A 23826-nucleotide genomic window follows, 5' to 3' on the forward strand; every position below is an offset into this window, starting at 1 on the left:
ATGTATCTACCCCTTTCTTGACATTCTTGCTGTGTTCTTAGCTACTATGGTGTACTCTAGTCCAGATGAATGGTTTTCAAACTTTTTTTTTTTTTTACCTTAACTCACAGTAAGATATACATTTGACATTGTAATCTATGTTATCAACACACATACAAAGTGAAACAAAAGTTTCATAATACATGCCTTTACTGCAATATATTTTTATTCTATTCTATTTTACTCTATTTTATTATACATTGTTTAAAAACACTGTTTTATCGGTCACAAACATATGCTTCCATTCTCTGGGGAGGACTGTACTTCACAGCCTTATTGATGGCTGACTTGGTCATATGATTTGCTCTGTCCAATAAAATCTGAGGAGTGAAAATTTTCACTTCCAGGCAGAGGTTTTAAAATGTAGGTGTGGTTCACTATTCACTTTATATCCTCTGCCATGGGACTTGAATATTCCAGATAGAGGCTACTCTATCAATCTGGATTCTGGAGAAAGCTTGCATAGACAGATCTTCATAGGGGAAGCCTACCCTCAAAGGATTTGTATCATGAACAAGAAACAAACCTTTGTTGTTAAAAGCCACTGACATTGTGTTATTGTAGCACAGTCTACTCTCTCTTGACTGATCCACTGGTTGCAACCCACTGAAGTGATTTTGGGATCCATTAATGGATTGCAGCCAATAGTTTGGAAAATTATTATATCTTCTGCCTCTTTCTGTGACTTCCACCTCTTCCTCCTCCTGATGGCAGCAGCGGGCTGTCCACAGTGGGGAGGCATGGGCGGTGGCAGCAGGAGTGGCTACAGGAGCAGCAATGGCAGTGGTGGGTCCCCTGTGCTCCATGTTCCTGAGGCATCTGACTGTGACGCCTGCTTTGGGGACCGGCCAGCAGCACAGGGTTCCTGCGCCTCAGGAGGGGGCTCTGCACAGGGCCGCCCAGGGTTCTGTCACCGGGGTCTGCCCTGCATCAGGGTGACCATCAGGTCTGACACTCCTGGTGGCCAGGCCAGGGCCTGCAATCCACTCCTGGAGGTGCGCACTGGGCAGGGCCACAATCTGGGCAAGGGGGAGCTCCTGACTGCCCCTGAATGCCAGGGTCACTGGGGGAGCTCATGGAGATGTTGCCCCTACCCTGACACCGGCCTAGGCCCAGCAAGTACCTAGAGCCCCTGCCCCAAGCTGTGAGGGGGTGCAGCTGGGCTTCATGCTTCACGGAGTCACAAGAGCCAGAAGCAGGCAGCAGCCCAAGTAAGAGCTGTGGACCCATGCCTCTCTGTGCCCTTGGGGGCCTGGGAAGGCCCCCTTCCTGGCCCTTGAAGGCTTGGAGAGGCCTGCTCCCACTCCCTGGCCTCTTCCCGCTCCTGGCGCCCGCTCTGATCTTGGAGTAGGGTTGGGGCCAAGCCTGGGCACTGTCACAGCCCAGTTGGGTGTGTGTACACTTGAGGCAGCACTGACATGCCAGCTCCCTGCCACCTCAGCACCCTCTGGATTTTGGGTGCTGACAAGCATGAGGGGAAATTGAGGAGGGGTGTTGAGGGTGGCTCGGCACTGGCCTGCAGATGCCCCTTGGCACAAGCAACCTGGGTGCCACAGATGCTGGCAGGAGGCAGATGGGCCACTGGGCAGAAGCGGGAGGGTCTCCGGTGAGGCCCCACCTGCAGGTCAGGGAGGGTCTGAAGGCTACAGGCCAGGCTGCCAGTCCCATGGACCAGAGTAGGGGACTTGTGGTGCCCTTTCTGGGCCTACCCATGGCTGCCCATGGACCAATCAGTGGGCACTTCCTCCTCTCTGAGGCCTGTAAAAGCCCTGGGCTCAGCCACAGCAGAGGACAGAGAGACAATGGGACGACCTGCTGCAGAATGGAGCTACTATCTCTACCAAGAGATTCAGACAAAGGGATGACCTGCCTGCACAGAGGAGCCACCTACTATAGGGCCTCTTCTCTGCTCAGAGCTGCAGGATGGGATGACCAGCTGCAGAGAGGAGCTACCCTTTCTGCTGATAGCTAAACACTTGTCAGGACGACCAGCTGCAGAGAGGAGCTACCCTCTCTGCTAGGAGCTGAACACTCATTGGGCTACATAGAAGAGCTGTCCACTGTGGGTCTTCTCTGAGCTGTTTTATTGCTCAATAAAGCTCCTCTCTGTCTTGCTCACCCTCTGCTTGTCTGCAAACCTCATTCTTCCTTGTCGCAGGACAAGAACTCGGGACCTGAAGAGTGGCGAGGCTAAAAGAGCTGCTGTAACACAAACAGAGCCGAAACATGCCCCCTGCTCTCCATGTTGCGAGTGAAGAGAAGGAGAGAAAATCTGCAGCACTTCAGGGAGCCCAGACCTGCGAGCTCCCTGAGCCAGAGCTGTGACTCCCTCTTTGGGGCCCTGTGGTTCCTGGTGTCTCTAAGCTTCTGGGTGCCACTGCATTCCCTGGTGCCACCTGATCTAACAAGCTATTCTAATTCTCCTAGTAAACTTTTGCAAGCTTCTCAGCTGTAGTTATATGTTGAGTCTCTAAAAGTTTGAGTATTTAAAATGCCCCAAAACATTCTTTTTGAGGATCTCAAAAGAAGAGAAAAAACAGCTGAGTGATAACAATGCCCACACATTTAATGCTGTCAGTTTTTCTCCTTTATCTATTTAGGACCTGTTCATTCCTACTGAAAAAAAATTATAATGTAGTTATTGGTTTTCTCTGCCTATAGCAAATTAGTAGCAATAAATTAGAAGTAGGGAAGAGAAGAGGTACTTAACACTGAGCGAGGAGATAGAAAAACTAACATAGACATACATGAAACATTTTTTTTAATGAAAAAGCATTATCACCTAAGAAATTTCAGGACACAGGCACATTCCTTTTGATTACATTTTATTCTAGTATAACACTATCAAAATAATAGTGTTATTACCACTGCCCTTAAATCCCTAAGAAAAAAATTCCTCTATACTCAATATGCATTGCTGAAGAAGGCAGATAAGTAAGTAATATACTTTAGACAAATTTTTATCCTGTTGGATAAAATAGTCTGGTACTTAAGAGAGTGAGTTTAAGTAATCTGGAAATTTCATTCAGAGAGAAGACAGTTTTGCCAACCAGACAGACAAAGGAAACTCTATGTTATTGTGCACAGGAAGGCCAAATAATATAAAAAATTAAGCTTGTGAAGGATCTGATATCCCTGGAAGAGGAGAACATGTTATCATTAAAGGTTATATAAATTCTTAGAGGAAAATTAAAGTTATATTAATTGATGTTCACCCCAAGACTCAGTGAAGAATCGAGGGCTTTCAACTCAACTCCCAAACTTGAACTTTATGAAAAAGATTTTTTTTTTTATAATTGTATTTGTTTTATTAAGAAAATTTTTTTTAATCTTATTTATTTATTTATTTATTTTTATTTTTAAAATTTATTTATTATTATTATACTGTAAGTTGTAGGGTACATGTGCATAGCGTGCAGGTTTGTTACATATAACATACGCTTGTGCCTTGTTGGTGCACCCATCAGCTTCGTCATTTACATCAGGTATAACTCGGTGCAATCCCTCCCCCTCCCCTCCCCATGATGGGCCCGATTGTTGATGTTTCCCCTTCCTGAGTCAAGTGATCTCATTGTTCAGTTCCACCTATGGAGTTTGAGGAGCAATGGGGTGTTTGGTTTCTGTTCTTGTGATGGTTTGCAGAACCAGTGGATTCCAGCTGCATCCATGTCCCTACAAGGACACAAACTCATCCTTTTTATGGCTGCATAGTACTCCATGGTGTATATGTGACACATTTCTTAATCAGTCTGTCACTGATGGACATTTTGGGGTTGAGTTCCAAAGTCTTTGCTATTGTGAATAGTGCTGCAATAAACATCACGTGTTATATTGTCTTTATAGCAGCATAATTCATAATCCTTTGGGTATATACCCAGTAATGGGATAAGCTGGGTCATATAGTGCATCTAGTTCCTAGATCATGAGGTCGCCATACTGTTTCCATAATGGTTGAACTAGTTTACAATCCCACCAACAATTAAAAGTGTTCCTGAAAGATTTTTGGCAAAATCAGGTGACACATTTTTAACACATACGAATGATTTGATAAGAAGAAGATTCTAGATAGTGGAGATAAAAGAATTACTACTTTTTTTGCTTCCTGAGTTATTCTCCCCTCTGACAGCACAATCCTGAAATTGCTAGAGCATTTATGGGGTTTCCTACTCCTGGAGCACCAACAAAATGAGTCACACAAACCACAACAGTTGTGTGTGAGTGCAGGGCACACTGTAATAGCTATAGTCTCTGCTATCATCCACAGGTTGGAGGAGCCATCAATACCTTCTTGGATTCTTTTTATACTCACAGCTAATATCAGTATGCTCCACCCCAGATTCGAGGCAAGGCCAAAGGCTGAATCCTGTGAGGACCTTTCTCTACTTCCCACTGATAAAATGAAGATGGGGCCAGATTGTCTCTAAAAGAAGCCTATCTCAGTTCTAAGATCCTCTGAACCTAAAAACAATTATGTTTATTATTTTAAGTCATGATAGCTACAATTTAACAGTCTTCCAATTACCTATTTGCTCAAGTTCTCTTTAATTCCTATACTGAGCATTACTTTAAAATATATGAAGAATATCTCTAATTCTATGTGTGGAATTTGTTTAGATAAACAAATAGTTTTAAATACCAGATTTTTTTAAAGCAGCAACTTTTTTAGTATATTAAAATACAGGTCAGACAATGTATCTGACATATACAATAAGTCTCTTAAAATGATTTAAGACCAAGTTGCCTATAATTAGTTATGAAAATATTGCAAAGAGCTGAACCAAAATAAAACTAAATAAGCCAGCTAGCTACTAAACTACACATATGTCCTCAAAATCTTACGAGAGTCAAATATTCCAGTAAAAAATAACAGAAGAGATGGAAACACAAGTTTCTTATTATCACACTTCATATGTTATAAAACATAATAGCTAACTTATTTTTGGCAAAATGATTAAGGATTGTAACATTCTGGCTTACACAAACATATTTGTCAAATGCATCTCAAATGGAGCATGTCATGCTAACTTCAGGCATGCAGCACTGCAGTGTCTTAGAGTAGCCCAGAGACACTGAAATTTCAACACTTTGGCAGGGATCACACCACCAATATTCACTGACCCAGGTGTTTAATGGGGGCTGGGGATGGGGTAGGGAATTTCAACAATGTAGTTAATTGAAACCAGATAAAGCTTCTGAATAATAATTTAAAAATCATACAGATGTTCACTGCCCCTCCCACCCCCCAAAAGAGGTGACCTTTTGGACAATTTATTGCACACATTATTTTCTAGCCTACGCCCTTTTTAAGAAGATAAAACACTGCTTCACATGTCTTTCTGAAAACTCTATAATCAGTTTGAGTTATGTCTCCACAAATAAAGTAGGTTAAGCTCAAGTTTCATCTTTGTTTCCCCTTTTCACCACTATTCCTGTAAAAGCAAGGACACCTGAAGGCAGGACAATAATTAGAAAGTTATGATGCTGAACAAGCTATAAGAAAGCGCACTAAATTTGAGATGCATTCTACTTCTTTCCCAACAGACATTGTGAGTATGAGCCCAAAAAGAGAGAAGGGTTCAAGACAATGTGTTGAACAATCGTTTTCAAATACACAAAAGAGAAACCACACATCACACGCAGAATAGATCCGGAGAAAACACAAAAACCATAACAGATATGTGATTAAGTTAATAATAGCCTATGATGAGCTCCGAAATGAATATTTTCTTGCCTATGTTTACAGAACAGTAATGCTATTATTTCAAATGTGCAAGTATCTTTTTTAATGTTTTAAAAGTGTTTAAGACACCCAGAACAACTAACAACAAATAATTATATTTCATGTCAGTTTGCTACATTTTATTTGACAGGTCCAATCACTGCCTATACCAGTAAATAAATGCAGTAATTTAATTTATGTACATCCTATGTCCATGTGCTTGACTGCACAACACACAAGTGAAATCCTAATTTTAGAGTGGTGGGGTACGCAGTTCTGACACAGCTCCCAATGACCTTCACCTCCTAGTATTCATGCCCTTGTGTAATTATCTCCCCTTGAGTGTGGGCTAGATGTAGTAACTTGATTCTAACAAGAATACAGGAAACGTGATGGGATGTCACTTTGTAACTGGGTTACAGCCTGTGACTTTCATCTGCTAGCAGCCTGTCTCCCTGGCTCTTCTTTCAGGCGTGCTCTAATGAAGTAAGCTAGACAGGCCGACATGTTAGAGAAGGTGGCCTCTACCCAACTGCCACCACTGAATGAAGGCCCTCTGTCTAACAACACTCAAGGAATGGGATCCTGTCAAAAACTACATGAGTGAGCCTGGATGCAGATCCATCTCAACTAAAGCCTTCAGATAAGACTGCAGCCCTGGAAGACATGTTGGTTAAAATCTTGGCAGAGACCCTGAAGCAGAGAACCCAGCTAAGCTGTGGCCAGACTTCTGACCAGAAACTATGAGTGAAGAAATGTATATTGTTTTACACTGCTAAATTTTGGGGCAATTTGATACACAGCAGTAGATACCTAATACAACAGTTAACCTAATGACTGAGAAATGACTAGAGTTATTTCCCTAATAATAATAATAGCTAATACTTATTTGGAACTTTAAAGTTCCAGATATCATTCTTGATGCTTTATATAATTCCTCACAAAAATCCTTTGAAGAACATATTATTATACCCATTTTATAAATGAGGAAACTGAGGTTGAGACTCAAAACTGAGGTAGAGACTTAATAACTTGTCTAAGATCAGACAGACTAAAAAAAAAGACAATAAATATTGGAACCTAGGTGTCCTGGTTCTAGAGCCAGAACTCACAGCAACTGTACAAGTAGAACCACTAAGAGGCAGGGCTGGACACCATAAAGATGGCAACCACATGACACAGTATGAGAGGAGACTTCAAAGGCACAAAAGACATTAGAAGCTGTGCAAAATGCTAAAAGCAAGAATAAAGCCTGCATTCTGATTAAGACACCTTATTTAGGGGAAAAAGAAACCAACACAGTAGACAGTAATACAGAGAACAGAGTACAATCTTGAATTTATTGAATTCACACTTAGAAATGAAAAACACATTTTCTTATACCCAATAATAATTTAAAACCTCCATTTATTATTAAAAACCATAGCAAGGGAGGCTATAGCTGTACATTTCCCAAGGGCAATTATGAGTAAGAAGTAAGTAGGTGAAGCTGGTGAGAAAAGGAGCGAGTGCTTAGTAAGCTCTGAGACCCCACTGAAGATACTTTATCCCATGGAGTGAGAAACAGTCAAAATCCTAGCACAAAGTGGCCATGAAGCGATCATGTCCTATCTTGGCTTCAGATTACTAGGTTTACCAGCACTCCATGCTCCCACACCCCCTGAACTTAAACAAGACAGCAGGTATCACATCTATTGGTTAGACTGTCTCCTCAAGCAGACTCCAGGCTCTCCTACTTCAAAGACTGTCTTACTCACTGGGATGTCCTCAAAACATAGCACAGGATCTGACACATGGAAAGGGCTTAATATATGTTTGTTGAATAAAGAAGAAATGAATTATCTTGTGAATTGCATCCATTCAGTGAGTTATTTCAATGGTATATGTCAGTGGAAGTACAATGTTTTGTTTGGTTTTATATCTCTTATAGTTCACTCGCTTTCCTGGGCACTTTAAATAGGTCTTTATGTCTCTAGCACCTCACTTAATATCTGGCACATAGTGGTACCCAATAAATATTTGCGAGTATTTGTGAGTATGTGTCTCAAAAAGGCCACCAAGATACAGAACAGGTAAGGATCTGGACTTATGACTTAATAAAGATGTAGTGCTCCATAAAGACAGCGTCTGCCTATCAGTGATGATGAGGACACATTTCTTCCTTCTGAAAAAGGCAAGAATATTTACAAAATACCTTCCCACAAAAGACAGATTCTTGTCTAGGTCTTACCTAGTGACTACTCTTAAATATTTCTTTATAAAAAACAGCAAATAATGTGTAACATAAGAACTCCAGATAACCCTAGATTCAAAGGCATTCTTTCAGAAACTTCCTATCTCCCTCAGCATTATTCTTTGAAACATTATGAACATACATTCACATAAGTCCATCATAATATGGAGATAAGGATAAAGGCAGCAAGCACATATCCCTCTCTCTGTTCTATTTATCAACCAAACAAGAGACAAAAGAACATAGGAAAGGTGAGGAGGATTTGTGCAGGCCCACAGCCCAGCACCCACAGTCACCTCTGGAGATGTACTTACCAGGAGCTCAGGGACTCGCTTCAGCATCTGAAGAGTGAAATAGCTGCCTATCGAATGGCCAATGAGCACAAGTTTCATGTCCTTTGGCACATGAGTTCTCAGGAAAGCTAGTTTGTGCTCTATTTGTCCATTAAGTCCATAGATGTCCTTAATTTCTTGAGCATTTGAATCTAAAAGCAAATTATGGGCATGTTTTCATTCAGTAAGTAAAAGTAATCACTGAAAAATGATCAAGAAAAAGATAACAATCATGATAAAAAGCAGTTACCATTTATCAAAGCCTACAGTGTGCCAGTGATAATATTAGGCATTCATTATATTAACCAATTTTCACAACAATTTTCGGAAGGAAACATTATAACCTTCACCTGATAGGTGAAAATCCCAATGCTCATAGATATTAGGTGACAGATTAACAGTCACAAACTTATTAAGTGGGAGAGGTGAGATTCAAATTCAGGTCTCCAAATCCTTAGAGCCCATGAACTTTCAATAATTCCGTGTATTACTGTTAGCTTAGGCCAGTGGTTCTCAAACTTGAGCATACATCAGAATCCCCTTGAAGTCTTGTTAAAACATATGGCTGGGCTCCACACCCCAGGGTTTCTGTTTCAGCAGGTCTAGGCTGGGGCCTGAGAAGCTGCATTTCCAAGTTTCCAGAGAATGTTGATGCACTAGGTCCCAGCACCACACATTGAGTACCAGCTGCTTAGGCTAATTTACATTACTAACAGACAACTAAGAAAGTCCATGATATGACTTAATTATTTTAGATAATCTTTATTTATTTAAGGAATCCAGATGGAAAAACTTAAGTAGAAATGTTAAAAACTGTCCCCCTTTTTTTTTCTTTTATGCTTTAAGTTCTAGGGTACATGTGCACAACGTGCAGGTTTGTTACATATGTACACATGTGCCATGTTGGTGTGCTGCACCCATTAACTCATCATTTACATTAGGTGTATCTCCTAATGCTATCCCTACCCCCTATCCCCTCCCCACAACAGGACCCGGTGTGTGATGATCCCCTTCCTGTGTCCAAGTGATCTCATTGTTCAATTCCCGCCTATGAGTGAGAACATGCGGTATTTGGTGTTCTGTTCTGGCAACAGTTTGCTGAGAATGATGGTTTCCAGCTGCATCCATGTCCCTACAAAGGACACGAACTCATCCTTTTTTATGGCTGCATAGTATTCCATGGTGTATATGTGCCACATTTTCTTAATCCAGTCTGTCACTGATGGACATTTGGGTTGATTCCAAGTCTTTGCTACTGTGAATAGTGCCGCAATAAACATACGTGTGCATGTGTCTTTATAGCAGCATGACTTATAATCCTTTGGGTGTATCCCCAGTAATGGGATGGCTGGGTCATATGGAAAACTGTCCCTTTTAAATAACCAGCATAGTCCTGACCTGAAATATCCTCCCTCTCTGTCACAAATGAACTACTTTTCTAGGTTCTTCAAGACCTAATTAAAACTTTACCTAGCTAATCCTCAAGAAAAATTAATGAGCTCTCTTCTGTGCTTAATCAGTACCTCTTTTATTATAGCACTTTATCAAACTTGCATATTGTCTGTTTGTATATTTATTTCCTCTCTTAGGCTGTGAGTTCCTTGAAGGCAAAGTCCATCTTTTCATCTGTGTCCTGTGACCAGTACACAGCAAATGTTATTGTTGAATGAAAATTGGAACTGACTAGATGATCTCTGAGGATGCTGGCCGCTCTAATATTCTATGAGTAGAATAGGCTTTCCCTATGAACATATATGTAACCCAATGACAGGGTGTAATATTTCAAAATATCATAAGACAGTCAACTGCTTCCTAAAATTTGAACGACTGAACACTGAATTTCTTGCTCTTATGACTTGCAAGGCATTGAGGGGAATTATAATCAGTATGGTTCATTCAAAAGGCACCCCAAACTCAGAAAAACTACTATTCTGTTTTGTTTGTACAGGTTTTTGTTTGTTTGTTTTTAGTGCTTATCTCCACTTTTTTTTTTTTTTTTTTTTGAGACAGAGTCTCGCTCTGTCGCCCAGGCTGGAGTGCAGTGGCGCGATCTTGGCTCACTGCAAGCTCCGCCTCCCGGGTTCACGCCATTCTTCTGCCTCAGCCTCCCGAGTAGCTGGGACTACAGGCGCCCACAACCGCGCCCGGCTAATTTTTTGTATTTTTAGTAGAGACGGGGTTTCACCGTGGTCTCGATCTCCTGACCTTGTGATCCGCCCGCCTCGGCCTCCCAAAGTGCTGGGATTACAGGCGTGAGCCACCGCGCCCGGCCTATCTCCACTTTTAGTCTAAGTCCTGTTTATCCTACAAACTTGAAACAAGCATTATCTCCTCTGAGAGACCTTTTTATGATTCATTATGTGAGGAGTAAAGTGGCTGTCTTTTCAGTTTCCACAACATCCCTGTTTATTTATCTCCCTATACTACTCCTAATTCACTCTTAGTTTACAATTCAGGTCTTGCTTAGCACTGCTCCCCAAAGTCCAGCATACAGTTATTGAAAAGCTTTTTCTTGACTCAATGAGGCTTACTTCCCTATTTCCATAGTACTATTAATCTCCCAGGTAAAACATGTTATGCTCTCACTCTTTTTCCCAGGTCAGCTTACAATTCATTCTCTACTTAACAAGAAAGTTAAGCATGAAACAGAACTGGGAAGACAGAGAATCTGGAACCTGACTTTGGTAGGACTTCTAATGGCTCCAAATCCACCTTTTTATGCATGAAATATTACATTTAGGTTTGAATAGTTCATACCCTGCTTCTCTAATCACTCTACCCAAAAGTGATCATATCATTCTTTCATATGAAAACACCACAATAATATTAATATTTGCATCCCAAGTTCATTTTCAAAATATGCAGCATTTGGAAATATCCAAGTTTTCCTTTTGTTGGGACAGTAGGTGCAGTACAAAGATAAACAGGCTCCGGAAATGAGATAAATCTGGGTTTAAATCTCAGCTCAGTATCTCCCTAACTGTGTGACTTGAGCAAATCCTTTAACCTAGGCTTCAGTTTCCTCATACACAAAATAGAGATAATAATGCTAGCTTCCAATGGCTGTTGTTTAAGTGCCTGGCATAAACAGATAAATAAAAGCTATGACTGCCATCATTTCAATTCCTGTTATTTAAGTCCTCCTTCAAATAATACCAAGAACATTTACATGGTTAGAGCAAAGAGAAAGAAAATGAATTAAATGTTCTAAAATTTCATTGACATCATAAATAAGGTCCTAAAACATTGTATTTCAGATAAACTTTAAAGGACATTATAAATCAGAATATTTCAGAGGTAGATCTGGCTTTACCTCTGGGAACTACTCAGTAGATTTTCAAGAAGAACACACTACGAGTTAGTGTTTGCCGAAGTGGTAAGATTAATGGGGAAAGTACTTTCTAAAAATGAACAATGATTGAAAATTTTAATGTGCTATCTTTTAAAATTTATTTTTATTTTATTTATTTATTTTTGAGATGGAGTCTCACTCTGTTGCCCAGGCTGGAATGCAGTGGCACAATCTCAGCTCACTGCAACCTCTGCCTCCCGGGTTCAAACAATTCTCATGACTCCCAGGTAGCTTGGATTACATACGCACACCACCAGGCCTGGTGAATTTTTGTAGAGATGAGGTTTCACCATGTTGGCCAGGCTGGTCTCAAACTCCTGACCTTAGGTGATCCACCCACCTTGGCCTCCCAAAGTGCTGAGATTACAGGTGTAAGCCATACTCCCAGCCTATCTTTTTTCATGTTACTAATAAATAAAATTCTAGATATTATTTTACTAGCAGAAAATGAAAGGTTAAAAGACTATATACTTGATTACATATTTTTATTCCTATTATTTTAATAGTAATATAATCTGAGAAAATGCTAGTAATTATTAACTTACTCTCCAAAAAATGCAGAAAAAATTACATTCAGTTGTATCGAAACCAGAAGAATGCTAATATGGAAATCATTTATACCATTCTTTCTATGAGGAAACTGTACTCCAAGTTATAATCAACGAAGCACATTTGGAACATAATCTGTTTCTAAATTGAGAACTGCCTGAGTTGGTGGATGACAATACAATCCACCATATTGTTACTAATAAATGGTCCTAAGTATCATATTGATAATTTTCTCTTAGAACCTAAGCCTATTTCTTAGACCCATCTCTATTAGATATCACTTCACAGCTCACCTATCGGTTCTACAGTTTATTTCAAAAGGTATACACAACTTGTTCTGAAATAGTTAGTAGAGAAATTAAATAAAATCAGTACTTCACATTAACTTTTTGTCTAATCGCTCAAATTTGCTGGTCCAGTCATTAAAGTTATTAAGCAGTCATTAAAAGTGCTTTCAATTTTAAATTCCCTTACAGCCTCAGAACACAGATAAATCTCATGATTATTATTTTCTTCATTTTACATGAACTGAATTGACTACTCTGACAGAAAACAGTGACTAATTGGCCCTTGGTATTATTGAAAGTACAGACATAAATAAAATATACTACCTTTGCCTTTCAGGAGATCATAATCTACTAAGAGGAAACAGACATAGATAAAAACGCAATTATTAAATGCCAAAGTTAAGTATCTCAAGCATTTGCTTGAGAAAAGAACAGGGTTTATTGGATCACAATAGAAGGGTAATGGCCCTTTGATTCATAAAAAGTACTGTACCTTTTCCCACTCTACCCAAGATAAATAACTAGAAGATATTCTTTATTACATGTATGTTACTATAAACGTATGCATTTAACTATGTATCTGAATCCAAGCAAAACAGTTTAAATTTAACTGCCATTCATATATATGGCTATATATTGAATAAAAATGTGTAAGTTCAACTATTTATTTTCATGCAAACAGCATTTATAGGTCATCTCTGACCACAGAACAGACAAGACTGGAGATTAGCAATACACATGCCTTTGGTAGGACTGAGTCTGCATACTGTAACTACATCTCACACCAGAATTTGCTCAGCTACTAAACTCTTCCATCCTGCCCCCAATCATTAATCCAAAGCTGTATCTTAATAACTTTAATTAAACAACCTACATGTAAAAATTCAAAGGCTAAAAATAATATTTCATATTTTAAAGAATTCTTTGATCAAGATGAAAATACAGTTTCCTTGTGATGCATGTTCTCACCCATAAGTGGAAGTTGACCATTGAGAACACACAGTCACAGAGAGGGGAACAACACATACTAGGGCCGTTGTGGGGTACGGGGTGAGGGGAGGGAACTTAGAGGATAGGTCAATAGGTAGAGCAAACCACCATGGCACATGTATAACTATGTAGTTAGAAGAAATTTTAAAAAAAAACCAGTTTCCTCCTTAGGTAATTTTTTCAAATATATAAAAAATCATATGTTGTTCACCATGCTATACAAATATATATATATAAACTAAAAATATAAAAAGATACATGAAGTATTTACTCTAAATTCATGATAGAACTAGAGATGGGATACAAAGAACAAAACTTTTTCTGTATTGTTTTATTTCACTTATTTTGTTAACAAAAATATTTATGTAATTATGGCAATGTTAACTGTCAATTGTGAGTAATAGAATCTTTGATTGTTATACAACTGTGTTTTTCTATGTTTTAAAAAATTTCTCAAAATAAATTTAAAAAAAAAGAATGCACTGACGTGCTGTTGTTCCTAGGTATCTTACTCCCATTTTGTAGGGAAAATCACCATTCATTCCTTTCTCACACGAATACAGAAGCCCCCAAGGATTTTATGGGTTCGTACTGATTATCAGTGAACTGGCTCAATGAGAACTGTGGTCCCTAATTCTGTATGCTTATCGAGTTCATCGATCCATAAGGCCTTCCTTTCAAAACTGTCCTGAGGTTACTAGGCTGAAGTGAGAGTACACTCTCATCAATCCCCAGCTCCCTCCCAAAGTATTCTGTCAGCTCCTTATATCTAAACACTGATACAACTCTGTTGGCTCTTAAAGTATGCATCACAGTGAGGGGATGGGAGATGATTATTCTATTTAACACTGCTATCTTATTTAGAAAACAAATTTTAAGATTTGTAAACCCCAAGCATATGTTTTATAAAATAATTTTTTATTATTATTCTCCAAACAGAAGGTGAAAACCACAGTCATCAAATTATGCGTTCCACTTGACTAAAACCAATTATCTGCTAAGGACTTCAACAGTCCTTAGCAGGAAACAGAAGAGAGATTCAGCAACGAGAACATAATGTTATAGACTTAGCAAACAATAAAAGCAAAACGCATAAAAAGTGTGTTACTTTTTATTGTAAAGTGCTATTTTGGAAACAGCCATGTTTCCATGGCTGTTACTTGGGAAAAGCTGTGAGTTCTGTGGCTATATGTGGTTATAGGGAAAGGTGAAGCATAAGGTTAAAAAGGAAAGTTGGGTCTAGATGAAGTAGGAAACTGAACTTCACACCAAGGAGTTTGGACTCGGTTCTGTGATCAATGAGAAGATACCTATAGATTGCCAAGAGAGGAGCGCACAATCTGGTCTGTGTTATGGATATTAACTGCAATGCTCACTCTCCCTACTTCTTCTGTCTGTCCTGGGACTCTAACAATTTGCTTGATTCCTAACTTCTTTCTCTTGCTCTGCACTTTGGCTTTTTGCTCTTCTGACCCACAGATTTACCTGCTTTCATTTCTAGGGACCGTGAGCCCTGAGAGTTGATTGATTGGTTGTTCCTGCCTTGCACTCATCTAGTCATTCCATCTCACCTCCTTGTTGCCCTGCCACTCCCAGTCCTGGCAAGAGAGAAAGCTCCACTGGGTTTTCTCTCTTTCTTCCTAGTTGGGGGACTGCAGTGAGAGTAGTTTATTGTTTCTTTGGATAAACATGACTCAAATTCATCGTTAGTTGCAAGATTGTGTAACTTTTTTGGTTATGTTTTTATCTGCTAAAACGAAACCAGCATGATTTCTAGCTTTCTTTTCGTACTTTCTAAACAATGACTTGAAATAGTTGATAATGAATTTCCCATCATGTATGCAGACTCTATAGCAAATCAAATCCAGAAAACAGTTTATACTCCTAACTCCTCAAATTTTCTTTTCACACTTTTTTTTCCCCCTCGAATCATCCCCTTCTGACATTGGTGAACATCTGTTCTTCCAATTGTATTCAACTTATGATTGTGCTAATGTGGTCCACTAGAATATTATTTCCAACTGTTCATAATTTCAACATGTGCTAATATGAAGCAAGACATACTTTCAACATTTGATGTGTGGTTATAGCTTATGCCCTTTTTCTCAATGATTACATATTTTTCACACTATTTTGCATGCCAGAAAACCAGTACCTTAGGACAATCTTGGACAGCAAATAATGTATCTGTGCTGCCTACCCAAAGCAACTATAGCATACATTTGCAAACATAATCTCCAATGTGTACAACAGATGAGAGCAGACCTGTTCTAGCTGAATGGGGGGCTGGTAAGGCCCAGAGCCCTACTTAGCCTTCACAGAACTTTTGAGTTACTCAGAATATAGAAAGTCACGAACCTAAAAGGTGGAGACTGGCAAGCAATTCTAACTCTTTGTATACCCCTGTAGCATGACAGTTAATAACCCAGTAGGTTGCCAATAAGTGCTTAATGATAGTGAGTTGCCCTTTCACTCTCTCCAGAAACCACAGCTTCCTTTGGCCCTACGGTGGCCCTTTGGGCTAATGCCTCTAGATGGCACTGTTCTCATTAGGTAGCAAAGAACTCAGGCTCTAATTACTAAGTTATTAACTCAATAGTACACAAGCAGGCCAAACAGAGATAAACATATTCAAAGTAAAGTTATAAATAATAAGATGTCAATTTACAATAAGAATTAAAGCTGTTTCCTAAAAATTCAGACACATGACAGATATTTTCTACTGGTTTTCCTCATCAGTGTTTATTGGTGAACATCTAAGGCAGTGGTTCTGAAAATGTGGTCCCAGGACCAGCAGCATCAATATTACCTGGGAACTTGTTAGAAATGCAAATTCTCAGGTCCCACCCCACATCTACTGAATCAACAACTCAGAGGGTAGCACCTGTGTTTTAATAAACCCTCCAGGTGATTTTGATGCATGCCAAAGTTTGGGAACATCTGATCAAGGGTGATCCTTTGAATCTGTTTTCAACTTTCAAAGTTGCCATTCATGTTCTCTTCAAATGTTTGCTTCTGTCTTTAGTATGACTTAAGATAGCTCACTTGATCATGACCATATCCTTTTAATGTGATGTTGAATTCAGTTTGCTGGTATTCTGTTGAGAATTTTTGCATGTATGTCCCTCAAGGATATTGATCTATACTTTTCTTGTTTTGTCCTTACTCAGCTTTGGTGAATTTGTTTAATTTCTTTAACAGATATAGTCTATTCAGATTATCTATTTTTCCTTGTGTGAGTTTTGGGAGCTTATATCTTTCAATAAATTGGTCCATTTTATCTAAGTTAAGTTTATTGTCCTTTTATTATCTAAGGGATCAGCAGCAATGAATCTTTTCTTTCTGAATACTTGTAATTTGTGTCTTCTCTTTTTCCCCCCTTGCTTAGCCTGGCTACAGGTTTATTAATTTTATTAGTCTTTTAAATAACTAGCTTTTGGTTTGTTGATTTTTTCTAATAATTTCTTGTTTTCAACTTCATTGATTTGTGTTCCCATTTTTATCATCTTTTCTTCTCTTTGCTTTAGGCTTAAATTGTTCTTTCTCTAGTGTCCTAAGGCAGAAACTTAGGTAACTGACTTTAGATCTTCCTTCTTTTCTAATATATGAGTCAATGCTATAAATTTCCTTCTAAGCACTAGTTTTGCTATATCCTACACATTTTTATAAGTCGTATTGCCACTTTTATTTAGTTCAAAGTATTTTTATGTTCCCCTTGAGACTTCACTGACCCATGTGTTATTTAAAAGTGTGTTGTTTGACTTCTAAATATAATGGGATTTCCTAGCTATGTTTCTGTTGTTGATTTCTAGTTTAATTCCACTGTGGTCTAAGAGCATACCTTGTATAATTTATACTCTTTTAAGTTTGTTAAGGTATGTTTTATCTTGGTGAATGCTCCATGAATGCTTGAGAAAAGTATGTTGTTAGATGAAGTAGTCTATAAATGTCAATTAAATAAAGTTGACTGAAGGTGCAATTCAGTTCAACTATATCTTTACTACCTTTCTGTTTTCTGGATCTATTAATTACAGAAAAAGGATTGCTGATGTTTCCACTTATAATAGTGCGGTCTATCAGTTTTGCCTTCTGCATTCTGACTTTTGTTGTTAGGTACATATTTGTTAAGGATTGTTATGTTTCCTTGAAGAACTGGTGGTATTATCATTATGCAATGCCCCTCTTTATCCCTGACATTTTCCTTGTTCTGAAGCCTGCTTTGTCTAAAATTAAAATAGCTACTCCAGTTTTCTTTTGACTAGTGCTACCATGGTATATCTCTGTATATCCCTTTACTTGCAACATATCTGTGTCTTTATATTTAAAGTTTTTGTTGGTTTGTTTTAAAATGTTTGTTTGTTTTAAAGACAGGGTCTCACTCTGTCACCCAGACTGGAGTGCAGCAGCATGATTCAGCTCACTGCAGCCTCAGCCTCTCGAGTTCAAGTGATCTGCCCACCTCAGCCTCCTGAGCAGGCTGGACCACAGGTGCATGCCAGCATGCCTAAGTTTTGTATTTTTCTGCAGAGATGGAGTTTCACCATGTTGCCCAGGCTGGTCTCAAACTCCCCTGGGCTCAAGCAATCTGTTCACCTCATCCTCCCAAAGTGCTGGAATTACAGGTGTGTATAACTGTGCCTGGTCCTAAAGTGGTTTCTTGTAGACAACATATAGTTGGATCTCCTCCCACCACTCCAACAATCTGTGTATTTTAATTGGTATATTTAGACCATTCACATTTAAAGTGATTACTGAGGCTGGGCATGGTGGCTCACGCCTGTAATCCCAGCACTTTAGGAGGCTAGGACAGGTAGATCACTTGAGCCCAGGAGTTCAAGACCAGCCCAGGCAACGTGGCAAAACCCTGTCCTTATAAAAAAATACAAAAATTAGCCAGGCATGCTGGCACACACTTGTGGTCTCAGTTACTTGGGAGGCTGAGGTGGGATGATCACTTGAGCCCGGGAGTTTCAGGCTACAGTTAGTCTCTATGGCACCACTGCACTCCAGCCTGGATGACTGCACTCCACCCTATCTCCAGTGGTTGCCCTAGAATTTGCCATATATACTAAATCTAAGTTCATCTGAAGTAACACTATACCACTATACCACTTCACCTTTAGTCCAGGTATGTTACAACTGAGTATTCCCAATTCCTCTCTTCCATCCCTTATAACATTACTGACATTCATTTCATGTATCAATGTTGTAATCACCCAGCGTACTGTTACTTTTATTACTTTGAATTAACAGCTATCTACCAGATCAATTTAGAATAAGAAAAATAAACTTTTTAAACTTTTATTCCTTCTTCCATGCTCTTCTTTATACAGATTTGAGTTTCCGATCTCTATCACTTTCCTTTCCCTTAAAGAACTTCTTTTAATATTTCTTGCATAGCATGTCTCCAGCAACTAATTTCCTCAGCTGCTATCGGTCTGAAAAAGTCTTTATTTCTCCTTTACTTTTGAAGGATGATTTCACTAGATAGATAAATCCAGGTAAGTGCTATTTTTCATTCGACACTAAATATTTCACTCCACTCTCCTCTTTGTTGCATGGTTTCTGACAAGAAGTTCCCTGTAATTCTCATCTTTGTTCTTCTATAGGTAAGGCGCTTTTTCCTCTGCCTATTTTCAAGATTTTGTCTTTGGTTTTCCGCAACTTAAGTATGACATATGTAGGTGTAGATCCTAAGTATTGACCCTGCTTAGTGTGCTTTGAGATTCCTAGACCTGTGTTTTGTCATCTGGCATTAAGTACTTCAACTCTTACCTTCTCCATTTTCTCTTCCTTCTTGATCTGGTATTCCAATTATGCATACGTTATACCTTTTGAAATTGTCCCACAACTCTTGGATGTGCTGTACTTTTATAAGTTATTGTTTTTTCTCTTTGCATTTCAGTTAGGAAAGTTTCTATTAACCTATTTTTCCAGCCCACTGATTCTTTCCTCAGCTGCATCCAGCCTGCTGGTGAGTCCATCAAAGGCATTTTTCATTTTTGTTACAGTGTTTTCTAATATTTCCTTTTGATTCTTTCTTAAGAGTTCCCTACTGTCTGCTTGCATTACCCATCTGTTCTTGCATGCTACTTCTTCCATTAGAGTCCTCAACGTAGTAATCATGATTACTTTAAATTCCTGATCTGATATTTCTAAAACTGGAAAAAGTATATATCTGACTCTGGTTCTGATGCTTGCTTTGTCTCTTCGGACTGTTTTTTTCTTGCCTTTTACAATGCCTTCTAATTTTATTTTTTGCTTAAAGCTGGACATGATATATTGAGTAATAGGAATGAGGTAAATAGATCTTTTATGTGAGGCTATATGTTAATGTGGCTAGAAGCTGGGCTATGCTTTTTTTGTTTTTTAAGACAGGGTCTCACTCTGTTGTCCTGGCTGGAGTGCAGTGGCACTATCTTGGCTCACTGCAATCTCTGCCTCCTGGGTTCAAGCAATTCTCCCACCTCAACCTCCTGAGTAGCTAGGAGTACAGGCTTGTACCACCATGCCTAGCTAATTTTTGTATTTTTAGTAGAGACGGGGTTTCATCATGTTGGCCAGGTTGGTTCAAGCAATTCTCCTGAGTTCAAGCAATTCTCCCGCCTCAACCTCCCAAGTAGCTAGGAGTACAGGATTGTACCACCATGCCTAGCTAATTTTTGTATTTTTAGTAGAGACGGGGTTTCATCATTTTGGCCAGGTTGGTCAAGCACTCCTCACCTCAAGTGATCTGCCTGCCTTAGCCTCCCAAAGTGCTGGGATTACAGGCATGAGCCACTGCACCTGGGCAGGGCTATGCTTACTGTTTTCTGTAGCTACAGGTATCAGAAACTTCACTTTCCTTTAATGTTCTTGCTTTTTTTTTTCTCCGTTGTCTTTGGTTTTCCCTAAGAAATCCTTCTTAAATAGAGTTTGTGTCTTGTAGCTCCTATAGTTATAATGTACTATTATTAAGGTAGAGGCCTATAGACATGGTGGTAAAATGAGGAGGGAAGCATCCTTTAACGTAAAGATTAAACCTCAGTCTTTCAGTGGGCCTGAATGCCTGTGCTGTGATCTTCAAAAGTGTTTGTCATCTTTTTTTCTTCTCCTGCATGTGAGACAGGAAGGCTAGGGGAAGATGGAGTTGGCTAACTGCCTTTCCCCCAGGTTGGATAAAGTTCTGGAACTCTTTTTCCCTTGGAAAGTAAGCCATGTTATTGAGAATATTCTGGACATACTGCAAAATGCTTACTTCTCTTCTACCCTTAACAAAAACCATAGGGGACATTTCTCAAATTTTCACAAAAGAACCTGATAAGATTCCTAGAGGTAATACCCATGAAAGTGAGGAAGTCCCCCAAGAATAGGCTTGCAGAAGTTTGTTACTCTTAAAATAGTCTGTACTTTACCCCCAGCAATTCATCAAAATCACCATTTATGTATTCTACATCAATAGCTCTAGTGTCTTCTGCTTCACGTAAGCTGATCTTCTCACTCTGTCACCTAGGCTGGAGTGTAGTGGCACAATCTTGGCTCATTGCAACCTCTGTCTCCCAGGTTCAAGCAATTCTCATGTCTCAGTCTCCCGAGTAGCTGGGATTACAGGCGAGCACCACCACGCCTGGCAATTTTTGTACTTTTAGTAGAGGTGTAGTTTTGCCATGCTGGCCAAGCTGGTCTCAAATTCCTGGCCTCACTTGATCCACCTGCCTTGGCCTCCCAAAGTGCTGGGATTACAGGCATGAGCCACCACACTCAGCCTCAGCTTTTTTCTTATTGCAATGAGAGAAGTGACAAATTCCAAGTTCTACATGTCAGAGCTGAAACTGGAAGTCCACTATTTATTTAAAAAACATTCTATGCTAAATATTTTCTTAATGTATAACATATGCCACCTACAAGTTTTAAACAAGTAATAAGTAAATAAATGTTGAAAAAAATACCCTCAAAACCTAAATGTAACTATTTCACTAACATTTAAGATACACACTTCATCATGATATTGTCATAGGTGAAAAAGCACTAAAAATATGGTCCCTGGTGCTGCTATTTCTAGATGCTTACTTCAGCTAGAAAATATCTGAGCTATTACACAAAGTATTATTCATTGAAAAATCTCATCTCTTAGTGCCAAGGTGCTAATGTCTGTTAGGCTTTAGGTTGAAAATGTTTAAGCATAATTAAAACAAAACATTATGAAGTTTTAGTATTTCTTTTCAACCTTTAACTTATAGGATGCTGATTTTTTATTTTCTTATTCAGTTTTCCATACTAAATTTTTTAATAAGCACATATAACTTTTTAATCTAAAAATACAATAAAGGAAGGTAATCCATTTTGAAAATAAATAGAAAATTATACAACATGCTCCCTGTCGCTAAACGGTCAGCTGCAAATACAAGGTTTTTTGCAGACTCCACAGAGTCTCTCCTAACCCACACTGTGGTTTCTCCTTTGTTTACTCCTTAGGTGTCTACATGATTAGCAGGCCACGGTTTATCACTTAATTATTCTCTAAATATGAGAGAAAAAGCTTCTTTAAAGTAAAGAACATGGTTTATAAAAGGGGTTCCCAACCCCCGTCTGTGACCTGGCCACACAGATAAAGGTGTGCGATGGGCGAGCGAGCATTATCACCTGAGCTCTGCCTCCTGTCAGATCAGCGGCAGCATTAGATTCTCATAGGAGTACCCTACTGTGAACTGTGCATGTGAGATCCAGGTTGCACACCTGATAATCTGAGGTGGAACAGTTTCATTTCAAAACCACTCACCCCTCCCCAGTCTGTGGAAAAATTGTCTTCCCCAAAACTGGTTCCCAGGTGCCAAAAAGGTTGGGGACTGCTTTTTCCCCACCATTCCTCCTAGTACAACCCTGGGAAAATAATACATGATCAAAAAACACACAATTGATTACTAATTGGTAAATAAAGAAGGCAAGTCATAGATTGCTGTATCTACCCATATTCTTACAGAAAACTACCTAAAGAGTTAAAATGTCTCTAAAAATCCTAAGTTTACCAAAATATGGAACCACAGGCCTAACGCCACAAGCAGGTTTCCACTGGTGTAACTCTTAACCTTAGCAGGCTTGCTAGAAACATGACCCTCCACTCACTGTAAAGGAAAGTAGATATTAACAAGGACATACCCTCTGATGTTGTAAGAATCTTCTTGTCTTTGGGAGCCAACGCATGCCCAGCATGACTGATAGTCCAAACTGGAAAGCGTCTGTTTGTCAAAGAGTATAAAGCCTTTGCAAATGGCACATAAAAGGCAGAAAAACCTGGGTTACCTAAGAAAAGAAACACAGACCTTAGATTAATCAAAGTAATAAATATGTATAAGATGACACGCAGACTAGAAAAGATGGGTCTGTTTCTTTTCACACTTTCCTCTGAATTCTTCAGAGTACCCAAGAGAGATTATCTTCAAACTTCCATTAAAATCACAGCAGTACCCTATTTAAACACCCTTCAGGGTCTTCCAGATAAAGTCATCTGGAAAAAGTCTAAAATTAGTAATACTGCATATAAGGCACTTTAAGATTTGGTCATGCTCAGTTAACAAGGTGCATGAAAACCAGAGAAACAAGCCAGCCAAAATAGTGTAAGAAGCATGCACAGGGAGAGCTTTAAGGAGTCTACTGTTTCCTTGTCACTTATCCCTAATAGTACAATTATAAACAGGTGTACAGCTTGATCTTTTGGGGAAACAAATGTCCACAAGTACATGTAGATTTTTCTTATGTGTGTGCAGAAGGTATTTTTGACATGAGTTTGCTATAAAGAAACAGAATAAATAAATGATCTTTTTAAAAACATTCAATCTGATATATCTGTAGGGGGAAATCACAACGAAATGGGATTTTCATCTTGTAATCATCATCTATATAAAGTCTTCACAGCTACTAGTCCATTTCCATCAGTATATACTTCTCTGATCAGTTTATCTATTTCTTCATGTTGTTAGGCTTTCTGGTCTCTGCAATTACATGACATGGTTCTGGAGCACTGATGTAAATAACCACGGTTATCCTTGTCAAATTTCACTGATTTCTACTCAATTGTTTATGTCTTTCAGTTTGCTACATAAGCAGTGTAATAAAGTGATTAAGAGCATAGACTCTGGAGCCAGACTACCTGGGTTGGAATCTTGGCTTTGCCACTTACCAACTGTGTGAGCTTTGACCAAGCTATTTAACCTCTCTGTGCCTTGGTTTCCTCATCCACAAAATGTGCAATAATGGTACTACCTCATTTGAAGAGTAAGTGAATCAATATATGTAAAGCATTGTAACACTGCCTGAAACATAGTAAGTATTATATAAATGTTAGGTAT

General features: G+C 39.0%; 1 protein-coding gene across 5 annotated transcripts in view; it reads right to left on the reverse strand.

Annotated features, from left to right (window-relative positions):
• LDAH (lipid droplet associated hydrolase) overlaps positions 1 to 23826 on the reverse strand; it is a 152075-nt gene that overhangs the window by 99263 nt on the left and 28986 nt on the right. For 4 of the 5 annotated variants that reach the window (XR_636143.3, XM_003908325.4, XM_009183747.3 and 1 more), the window contains 2 exons: positions 22637 to 22780; positions 8306 to 8475 (listed from right to left, as the gene is read on the reverse strand). Coding sequence is in view for 4 of the 5 variants with exons in the window: in XM_003908325.4 (XP_003908374.1) it covers positions 8306 to 8475; positions 22637 to 22780 (314 nt within the window). In the remaining variant the exon portion in view is untranslated. Of the gene's footprint in view, positions 1 to 4622; positions 7923 to 8305; positions 8476 to 22636; positions 22781 to 23826 lie in introns of those variants that run through there. The other variant, XM_021924616.2, reaches the window with a different exon arrangement.

Source organism: Papio anubis, chromosome 14, assembly GCF_008728515.1.
Source record: "Papio anubis isolate 15944 chromosome 14, Panubis1.0, whole genome shotgun sequence".
Taxonomy (NCBI): domain Eukaryota; kingdom Metazoa; phylum Chordata; class Mammalia; order Primates; family Cercopithecidae; genus Papio; species Papio anubis.